The following is a 10,932-nucleotide window of genomic DNA, read 5'->3' as shown; positions in this document are numbered from 1 at the left end:
GCTGGTCTAGGTCGTGCTCCTTAGGTCAAGGTTGAAACTATTTGGTGAGGCAGCACCAAGAAAAGCTTGAACTGCCACTGTTTGTGGCTTTGTGTAAGTAAATATTGCTGTCTGGGATGTCAAGTTATTAGCTAAAAGAAGAGTTTGGTGGAAAAAATAATGATCCCCATTTAAAAAAAAAGAAGTTCTTCTAAACTTTCTTTAAAAAACATCTTTCCTACTAAATTTAGGTGTTTTTTGTTTGTTTGTTTGTTTTTTTATTTTAGGTACAGATTCTGAAGGTTGATGTCATTATTAACCAGAAAATTAGATAGTAAAGCTATCTGAACATACTTTTTGGGGTAATAAATGATGTGGTCTGTTTCTTATGGAGTATGATTTGGATGAGAAATTTATTAATCTTACTCTTGTACCGAAATGGCTCTTCATCTGAAAAATTACACTATACACTGATTGAAAAAATGTTTTCTTTGATAACTTTGACTTTTTTTTTTTCCTAGCTTCACAAATTAAGGACCTTAGGAAAAACAAATCATGACAAGACGTGAAGCATTTCTACAAGTTGTATCTACAGATACTGTTGAAGAGTTTGTGCATTATATGCAGCTTCATGTAAGTAATCCATGATAAATATGGATAATAGTAGTAAAATCCTCCCAAGTCTATCAATATTTAGATTTTTTAAAAATCTTCCATGCTAGTAACTGCAACCATGTTTAGAATAATTATTGTGGTAAATATTAATTTAAAAATTAGTATTTAAAGTGCATTGTCAACTTAGACTACTCATGAGTTCTTCTGGCTACCTATCCAGTATACTAAAATTAATTTGTTTCTATTTTCTTCTCCTTTCCCCCACTTTTTTGAGATATTTTGTCTTCTCATCTCTCCTTCTAGTATTTTTTGGCTTCCCATCACCTTTCGTATGTCCTCTATTCATTCTATCTTTTCTCCGCTAAGATACAGCATGTGCTGTTATTGGATCTCAATGAAACTGACTTAAGCATATGTATTTGCTTAGGGCAGGTCCACACTGGGGCGGGGGATCGATCTAGGAAACGCAACTTCAGCTACGAGAATAACGTAGCTGAAGTCGACGTTTCCTAGATCGAACTAAATTTACTTACTGCAGGTCCACGCGGTGCAGGCAGGCTCCCCCGTCGACAGCACTTTCTCCTCTCGGCGAGCAGGAGTTCCGCAGTCGACGGGGGAGCGCTTCTGGGATCGATCTATCGCGTCCAGATGAGACGCGATAAATCGATCCCAGAAGATCGATCTCTACCCGCCGAATTTGGCGGGTAGTGTGGACCAGCCCTTAGTTTGCATAGGATACTTCTGTTTCTCAGCAAAGCTTAGACTGAGTTCTACTCAGTTTCACTATTATGCTGTTATGAGAGCCTTCCATGTTAGTCTGTCCCACAGGGGAAATTTAAATATGAGCTATCTGCTATCCCATGCCAGATATAAATTCCTGAGCTCCATAAAGAGATATTGAAACAAAGTATAATTTTATCAAATTTTATACATATGAACTATTAAATAGACTTTAGAGTTAAGTATTACAAATGGCAAATACCATAAATCACTGTCTTCAATTGAGAAGCTTAATTGCCAAATAACTTAATCAGGAGTAGACTTTCAAAATGGCAAATGAAGATTTAACCATGTGGTTCCCATTAATAAAGAATTGGAAAATTATATATTTCACACTACTTTGAAAATGTGCTTGTTTTAACCCTGACTCAAAAATGAAACATGATTCACTGCAGACATAATACCAAGTAACTACATTGTATGTATGTTTTATAAAACACTGTTGTGTTATATACAACTTCCTCGCTCTCAAAATATGTTCATAGAGTAGAAACACTGCTAAATTGAGCAGCTCTCTAATAGCATTGATGTTGCCTAAACTAATTGTAACTGTGGTCACTGGACGGGCTAGACTGAGAATGCTCAATCAGGGCAAACAGCAAAGAATAGGGCAGATGATCCCCAAAACTAGTGAATTATTCTATAATTAGATTTCACCAAGCCAGTAACCAAACAGCTTCTGTAATGCCTTACTCAGTTACTGGTTACTAAGACACCAAAATATAGTTCCCTTCAAGCAATCCAGCCTTTGGCTCCCACCCAGACAGCCACATCTAATATAGCGAGGGTTACTAAAAACCTTATTCACCATATATAAAGTTCTACCAATCTCAAGTGATTGGACACATTTCCGACTAGGTCAATGAATATTTCAGATCTTACCCAAATTGGCTTACAGTCAATCCTTATTAACTAAACCTTAGGTTTAGTTAAAAAGAAAACAGAGTTATTGTGGTTAAAAGATCTTTATACATACAGATATGAATAAAGTTCTTAGGTTAGTTTTCAGAGTGGTAGCTGTGTTAGTCTGTATCAGCAAAAAGAACGAGGAGTACATGTGGCACCTTAGAGACTAACAAATTTATTTGGGCATAAGCTTTCGTGGGCTAAAACCCACTTCATCAGATGCATGCAGTGGAAAATACAGTAGGAAAATATATATACAGAGAACATGAAAAAATGGGGGTTGCCATACCAACTCTAATGAGACTAATCAATTAAGGTGAGCTATTATCAGCAGGAGAAAAATAAACTTTTGTAGTGATAATCAGGATGGCCCATTTCAAACAGTTGACAAGAAGGTGTGAGTAACAGTAGGGGAAAAATTAGCATGGGGAAATAATTTTTAGTTTGTGTAATGACCCATCTTAATTGATTAGTCTCGTTAGAGTTGGTATGGCAACTCCCATTTTCTTTCTCTCTCTCTCTCCTTATTTTCCACTGCATGCATCTGATAAAGTGGGTTGTAGCCCACGAAAGCTTATACCCAAATAAATTTGTTAGTCTCTAAGGTGCCACAAGTACTCGTAGTTCTTTTTGTTCTTAGGTCATTTTCATAGCAGAGATGGCGAGGTTGCTGATTTGTAAAAATCCTTCTGAAATCAGTTTAAAAGGTATAGTCCAATAGGCAGTCCATGTGCAGAGATTTGTCAAATTCTTCCATGACAAATTGCAGGGATAATCAAGAGTAGACCTGGACACTTTAATCTTGTGATTTAGACTTTCCCTGACAAAATTTAAGCAGATCTGAGATAAAACAGGATCAGGACCGACTTCCTTTATAGGTGAAGCAAGTTGTGGTTACAGCAGGGCTTCCTTGGCTGAAGAATAGGAATGTATATTGTTGCTTTGAAGCTAATCTGTTTCCTAGGCATACACTGGTAATTTAGTTGCTTTCATTAGCATAAAACAATTAACCATCAAACCATTCACAGGTAGTTTACTACAAATTTCAAAGAGAAATGAAGACAATATTATTACACCACAAATTCCATCTAAATGTTAATATCCCCTTTTGATCTCTGAATCAATAGAATACAGTAATGAAACATAGACAGGAACAGAAGTTTAGCATCTAAAAACTAATTATATCACATTGTTAAACTTCTAACAAGATCTAGGTAAACACAGACAAATACAATTATTATCTACTTTTGATCTTTTAACAATACAGGCCTACATGCCAAGCACTTTAATCTATTTAACATGGCTTTTCTAACTATCTACAAGGAATAGCCCTGTTTTACCATTTCAGTACTCTTCTAATATCTCCTTAAGGTTTGTTAAAGCCTGCTGGTTGCTTAGCCCTCGCTGGCTCAGTGTCACACTAATTGTTCTGGGTGAATTCAGTTCCCACATGGATGACTGTTACTGAGGGTCATCTGAGGACTTTATGATGCGTGTACGCATGTATGAAAGTTAGGTGTTTGACCATTATTTGCCCTTTTTAATTATTTTTTTTTTTATTATTTTGAAGCTGGGATATACACCTTATGCCAGGGTAATTTTGGTTAGCCTGCATTTAGAAGCTAACAAATCCTGTTAGGGTTGAGGGCTGTGAGGAGGAAAGAAATTTTGTCAGACTGCGCAGTTGATATTTTGTTAGGGCATCATAATGAGATACTGTCCTCTAACATTGATACAGTTTTCAAATGTGTTGGTTCTTTTAAAATTTAACCTCCACTCTGAATTGTGCTATTTATTAATACTTGCTTTTTATATATTTCCAGCATTCAAGAAAGGAATTTACCCTTAAGTTACACACACAATTCATATACTCTTTCACCTGTCGCTTTAGACAAAAGCTTTGCTAGGAATTTCTTTATTTTTCTATGCAGTTGTTGTAGCCATGTCAGTCCCAGGATATTAGAGAGAGACAAGGTGGTACTATCTTGTCTCTCACCAACAGAAATTGGTCTAATATCTACCTTGTCTCTTTATTTTTCTAAACATTCTTAAGCCTGTTGGAGGGGAGTCTTGGTTCTATAACGCCTAGCAGCTTCACAAGAGGGGAGCCCTTACGAGGTACACAGGAGGGAGAAGGAATACTGTACTTGGCCAGGTGGCCGCTGAGTCCACTGCTAACCACAGTTTGAATCAACTCTTCTATGGAGGGGAGCTCTGATCCTGCAGACCTCTCAAGGTCCTTAGCATTTAGTGTCCCATTCTACAGAGCTTAGGAAATGAGTATGGGTAGGATTTCTCAAGGTGTTCTGGAGCTGGTGGAGTTTGGGTAGCAAGACTTAGAAGCAGTGCAGTGTACCATAGGACATTGTTTCTGTCCTTCCTGCAGGCTCCTGTCTCCAGCTAAGTTCTTCAGGAATGGGAGCGCCTATTCCTGTAGACTTTCACACTTCTATTTTCATCTTTTCTGTTTATCTTGGAATTTCTTCCATTAGACTGCACTGATTACTTCTTTTGAATGCTATCACAAACCTTTATCTAAAAATACCATCAGTGCAGGATTCTTACTTCTGGGTTCTAATTTTGTAATACGAGAATGGTGAAATTCCCTCTAGTTGTAAGTCAATAAGAACGTGATAGGAACATTTGGAGCATTTATACTCAGCAGGTGATATTGTGTGGTGATCAGTGGGGAACCTGGTTCATGATTAAGGCTACGATTGTCATGGAAGTCACGGAATCCAGGACTTCCATTGACCTCCCTGACATTTTCTGCCCTGGGGCTGGAGCTCCCAGCCAGCCCCGCCCTTGGAGCTCCTAGCCCCCAGTCTGGTGGGGGGACCCCACGCAGCTGCCCAGTGGCGGGCGGCTGCAGCCAGTGGCTGTGGGACCCTGCAGCAGCCCAGCCCCAGGGGCAGGGGGACCCCAGAGCGCCCATGCACCACATCGGTGGGGGACCCGGGAGCCCCAGCAGCAGTGGGTGAACTCACCTACCCCTTTTGTCAGAGATATTTTTAGTGAAAGGCTACTGTGAATTTTTATTTCCCATGACCGGTCCATGACTTTTACTAAAAATACCCGTGACAAAAACTTTATTTAAGATTGATCCCACTTACTATTGCCCTCAAAGATTAAAAGACTTTGAGTTAAGGAAGTTCTATTTGTTTTTTGATAAGGAGTTAAGACTTAGAAGCAGGAATCCTTCAAGTTGATGTAATCAAATAAGCAGAATTTCAAGCAAGTAATTTCCCCTTTATTACTAGGTATAATATGAAAGGTTCACAGAAGTTATAACTGAGTGTTTGACAAAAGGAGCTTTGTTTAAAATAAGCATTTATTTTATTGCAGTATGACTGTATCAATGTAAACCACTACACTTGCACAGAATAAATTAGTTTTCTGATCACTTTACAGAAGGATCCATTTGATCCATTTGATCTGAATGAATTGCTTCAGGAATTACCAAGAAAACAGAAGGAAGCATTATGGGAGAGGCTGACGCATCTATTAACACACATTTTGGTAAAGAACCCAGTGGAAGGATGGCAGAGGATTGAAGATGAAAGTGATGATGATATGGAAATAGAGGAAAGTCCAAAAATGGTAAAATAAAAATACAAAATCTTCCAATATGCTATTCAAGATGCTGAGTACTTTGAATTAGGATCTTCTACCAGCAGATGTATCCACTTAGAGATTGCACAGAATTGGTTTGTACAACTTCCAAAAAACAACTTGGGGTTTTTCAGAGTTAAAGCTCTTTAATCTTTTCTTGTTCTCTTTATAGTCCGGAGTTTTGACCGTTTCTGGGGTATACTTAAGTGACACTAACCTTGTATTAATTGATCAAATGTTATTACAAGTTCAGTCTTTTACAAATTCAGTGTACATAGCAGGAAGCCTACCAGCTGGAGCTGTGAAATTGACAAGAATGACAACCAACAGCCAATGCAAATAACTCTGTGTCTCTGCTGACACTGCATCACCCTAACTACACCTACATAAGCCTTATGCCTCTTGTGGAGGTGGAGTTATGTCGGTGTAGTAGAACACTTATGTTGGTGGGAGCAAGGCTGTGATGTGTAGTGGTCCACAAATTATAAAAATTGAAGAACCGCTGCACTAACACAATAATGCTTTACCTTATATAGCACATTGCATCTGAGGATTTAAAACAATTTAAAATTATAAGTGCATTAATCCACAAAACAACCCTGCTAAATAGATACAATTTCTTATCTCTCAAATGGGGATATGCTGCAAAGTTTGGATTGCAAACCAGGCTCGTGGTTTAAATATAAACAAAATTTCTGTATTAGTAATTAAATTAGGAATTAAATGATAAAAATCCAAAGCCTTTTCTTTGAATTTAAATTTTGTAAAAACTTTGTTTTTGCAGATATGAATGTTGTGCCACAATTGACTTGATAGTTTCCATTTAACATTGAATAAAGCAAGTGGATGTGTATCCAGAACATTAAGTTTGAGCCATGCAGACTCATTTTCTGTAGCTAATGCTTATTTTCCGAGGCTTTTTTTTTTTTCAGAATTATAGCCTATTTTGAAGCCTCTCGAGTTATTATAAAGAAAACTATTTTTCAGTTTACTTAAGATGAATTGTTTTTTAACTTTCAGAAACAAATGATAGCTGTGATCCAAGGGGTGACAACTGTAGTTACTGCTTCGATACCTGTAGTAGATGAAAATATAAACTACAAAGCTCTTCTAGAATGTGCTCTAATATTAAATGGTGGGTATTTTTCTTAATGTGGAGTTTTATATAGTATGCTGATTTTAGGCAGCACTTTAGTACACTGGTCTGCTGCTAATGGTTGAGTCTTGTTTTTGTTGTGATTTAAATAAAAGGGTGTACTTTGGTGCCAGAGACACTGATATTTTGGCCTGCAGGCCTTATTTACTATGACATCTTACTGTGAAGGATGGCAGGCAGGGGGTTGCGTATCCTAATTTGGATTCCTTATTTCCTCCAAAAAATAAGTTTACAATCCATCCCATAAGAAAAAACACTGTTTTATGTAATTCTTTTTTTTTTTTTTTTTTTTTTACATCCTGTTGGTAGACTCTCCTGTCCCTAAAAAACAAGTAAACTATCAGTTTAAATACATTGTTTCAAATCTTCATGTCCAACATTCTATGGGACAGTTACCATCTCTAAATGGAAGAGGAGATGAAGGTCAGTTGTGCCCCTACTACTTAAGAAGTATCAGTACGTTATAAACGTACAGAATTATTAGTCCTGAGGTGGGGAGGGGAGGAGTAAAGGATTATGCTGATCTACATGGCATATTATCCTATGAGAGTGTCAAAATGCAAAATGAAGGATAAATTATTTCTACTCAAGGAGCAACGATTCTCCCTTTGCTGCTTTTGCCCGCTGTGGTGGGGTTTTGCAAATGAAGACTCTGCAGCCAGTGTCAATATGACACCTGTTTCCGCCGGGCTATTTGTATTGATGGAGAGGCAAGATTGTGAAGTCAGGACTTTAGGGTGGGATTCACAAAGATACTTAAGTGCCTAGGTCTGGCCAGTTTTAGGCTCTACTGTGATTCACAACTCCCACTGAATTCTGTAGCCTCCTAAACTCACTCAGTGCCTAAATTTTCAGGGTACAAGTTTCCCTCTGCATCTATTTTCTACCTCTGGGCACATGCACTGCTGCCTAACTCTACGAGTCCAGACGCACAAAATCATAGGGTTAGAAGAGACTGTGAGGGTCATCTAGTCTAACTCCTTGCCAAGATGCAGGATTTGTGTCTAAACCATCCAAGACAGATGGCTATGCAGTCTCCTTTTGAAAACCTTCAGTGAAGGAGCTTCCACATCCTCCCTAGGCAGCCTGTCCCATGTCTCCTACTTAAGCCCCACAGTGATTCACAAACCACAGAAGATAGGTGTTTGGGCCCCGCACATGACTTAGGTAGGCAATCTGGTAGGCGTGCTCAGAGACTGCCTACTGGATTGGGTCCCATTCACAATTTGGCTGGAGGTAGTGGTGAGGCCCACTGTATAGCTTTTAGCCTGGTTGTTAGAGCACTCACCAGGAATGTGGGATGGCTGAGTTCAGTTTTCCTCTCCTCTCCCAGAGGCGGAGAAGAGCATTTGGACAAGGGTTTCCACCTCTCAGGAAAGTGCTCTAACTACTGAGCTATGGGATATTCTGATGTGGCACACTCTTGGTTTCTCCTGTTGAAGCCATTCCATTGTGAATAAGTAATGAAAGAGTGATTTGGCCAGGGAGAGAGAGACTCTGTAGCCTGGGATATGGTAGACCCAGGGTCCAGCCGTCCTGTTCCAATTATTTTTTTAATTATTTGTCCAAAGTGGAACAGCATCAGCAGGAGAGGCTGAAGGAGCCCCATGTCAGAATATCCCATAGCTAAGTAGTTAGAGCACTTTCCTGAGAGGTGGGAGGACCTCTGTTCAAATCGTTCTCCTCCTTTGGTAGAGGAGAGAGGGAAATGGAATAGGTGTCTCCCACATCCCAAGTCAGTGCTTTGACCGCTAGGCTAAAGCTATAAGGTGGGCAACTCCTCCTTCCCCAGTTTTATATGAAGTTAGGTGTCTACCTATGCCATTCTCACAAGAAACACCTAAGTCACCTAAGCTGCTTGACCACAGGATATGGGATCCCAGTTGTGAATCGCTGGTAGAAATAGTTGCTTCTCTGCAGCCTGGACTTAGGTGCATATCTTCATGAGGGGTGGGGTTTAGAACACACTCTTCTAGTCAGTATTTCCCATTGGATACCTTAGGTGACTTGCTGCCTAGTATGCTGGCTTTTGTGAATCCCATTGTATAAGGCATCTAGGCACTTAATGTAGGCTTTGTGAATCACTCTTGTTCCTGTTGTTTTCTAGGTGCCTAAAAGTTAGGTGTTGTGATGCTCAGCACCTAAATCCCTTTGTGAATCTAGCTGTTAGTGTATTGGTAGGCCAAGATCCTTGGGCCTACTGCTGCTCCTGGGGATCTGCGTCCTTAGCTTCTCAGTCACTCTCAGTCCTATTTCCTCCCAGATACACACTGTTGCAGGTTCCACTTGTGAGAAACATCAATGTTGGGGGGATGGAGCCAGCCCAGGAGAAGAACATTCATACTAAGTGCTTCACTTTAATATGAAGGAGGTGATATTGGCTGAAGTTGTTAACTTGTCATGTTGTCGATATAGTACCACCACAGTTTTTACTCCATTAGAGTTATGGAGATTTTACCTAAAAAATCAATAACATAGTATGGCCAACATAGTCTTCTGCAAAGTGGAACTGGTTAGGATTATTCAGTTTTTCCTTGAAGCCCTCTCCTCAGCAACTTGAGCATCAAAGTAAAATTAACAGGAATTAGCTTACACTCTGTTCATTTATGGAGCTGAACACCAACTGGAGTAAGGAAAGTTTTAGTATGTCATAATCTGACATTGCCTCTCTTTTGAGCAGATATCCACCAACTTCAGAATTTAAAAAAAAGCATCTCTCCTTCACATAGATATAACTATTGCTCCAGTGACTCTTTGGTCAAGAATCAGGGTACCATCTGGAAATAAATTTATCACCAACTTAATTGTGGTTTTCTAGTGCATTTGTGTAAGTTAATATAGTGCTAAGTATACTGAGTGTTTGATTTTAAATTCTGTCTATGAGATTGGTATTTTTTAAAATGTAGAGCATCTAGAATTCTAGCTGTGTGCTGGAAAAATAAAAGGGATGGGGGGGTAATAATTTAGAGATGTGTCCAAAGCTAAGCTGTGCATCTTCATCCCCAAAATCCTGTACAAAAATTCACTAATTAACTACCCCATGTGAGGTAGGTAAGTACCTTTATCTCTGTCACTATTAAAATGGGTGAATCTTATAAAATTCAATTATTGCTGAGCCAGTGTACTCTGATAAATAGCTTAGAGCTTAATAGAACCATTTATGTAAACCCAAACAACTTCTTTTTCTGTTTGTGATTGGTATTGTGGGCACCAACGTAGGAAGAGCAGAACTTTGAGGTAGGCATCATGAGACAGATTCAACTTGCTAATAGACTGTTGTGCCACAGGAGTTTGATTATACTTGCAGTAAAGAATTGCTTTGCACTCGTTGTAGGTATTCTTTATGCATTATCTGAATCTGAAAAAGTCCTACAGGGTGCCATCCAGCAATTATGTGCTATGTGGTGGGAGAAAGGACTGGAAGGAAAAGAACAACTGGGGAAAACAGCTTTTATTATGCTGCTAAGAAAAAGTCTGAAGAGCAAAACTGTTACGGTATGTTGAAGCTATGTGGATAACTTTATAATTATTATTGAATATCCAGAGTTCATATGTCTCTAAAATACCCTTCATTTTATTTGAGCTAATTGGTCTTCTCTGTCATAAAGGCTCCTAATATAATTTATACAACATATGTTTAAGGCTTATTGGGTCTAAAGTAAAAAGAACAGGAGTACTTGTGGCACCTTAGAGACTAACAAATTTATTAGAGCATAAGCTTTCGTGGGCTACAGCCCGTGTCTCCTATGATACCTGTTTTGCAATTTGTGTTTTTAAATTGTTATAATCCGGTGTAGAATGAATTTAAAACTTGAATCCTTTTGAAAATATCACGTGATAAGTTAGCCACTTCTTCTGCAACCTTTCCTGTCACTTCCTCTTCC

The 10,932-nt window shown here is 38.8% G+C and overlaps 1 protein-coding gene across 2 annotated transcripts in view; it reads left to right on the top strand.

Annotated features, from left to right (window-relative positions):
• Nucleotides 1-507: 507 nt before the first annotated feature.
• Nucleotides 508-10,932, top strand: part of NCAPG2 (non-SMC condensin II complex subunit G2) — a 127,951-nt gene continuing 117,526 nt past the window's right edge. For both annotated transcript variants that reach the window (XM_029911639.1, XM_029911638.1), the window contains exons 1-4: nucleotides 508-612; nucleotides 5,692-5,880; nucleotides 6,913-7,027; nucleotides 10,383-10,543. In XM_029911639.1, the coding sequence (XP_029767499.1) occupies nucleotides 535-612; nucleotides 5,692-5,880; nucleotides 6,913-7,027; nucleotides 10,383-10,543 (543 nt within the window). In that variant the 5' untranslated portion in view covers nucleotides 508-534. The remainder of the gene's footprint in view (nucleotides 613-5,691; nucleotides 5,881-6,912; nucleotides 7,028-10,382; nucleotides 10,544-10,932) is intronic.

Source organism: Terrapene carolina, unplaced genomic scaffold (genome assembly GCF_002925995.2).
Source record: "Terrapene carolina triunguis isolate 2854851 unplaced genomic scaffold, T_m_triunguis-2.0 Scaffold111, whole genome shotgun sequence".
Lineage (NCBI taxonomy): Eukaryota > Metazoa > Chordata > Testudines > Emydidae > Terrapene > Terrapene triunguis.
The sequence above is the reverse complement of the archived record's forward strand: the minus strand, read 5'-3'. Positions and strand labels throughout refer to the sequence as shown.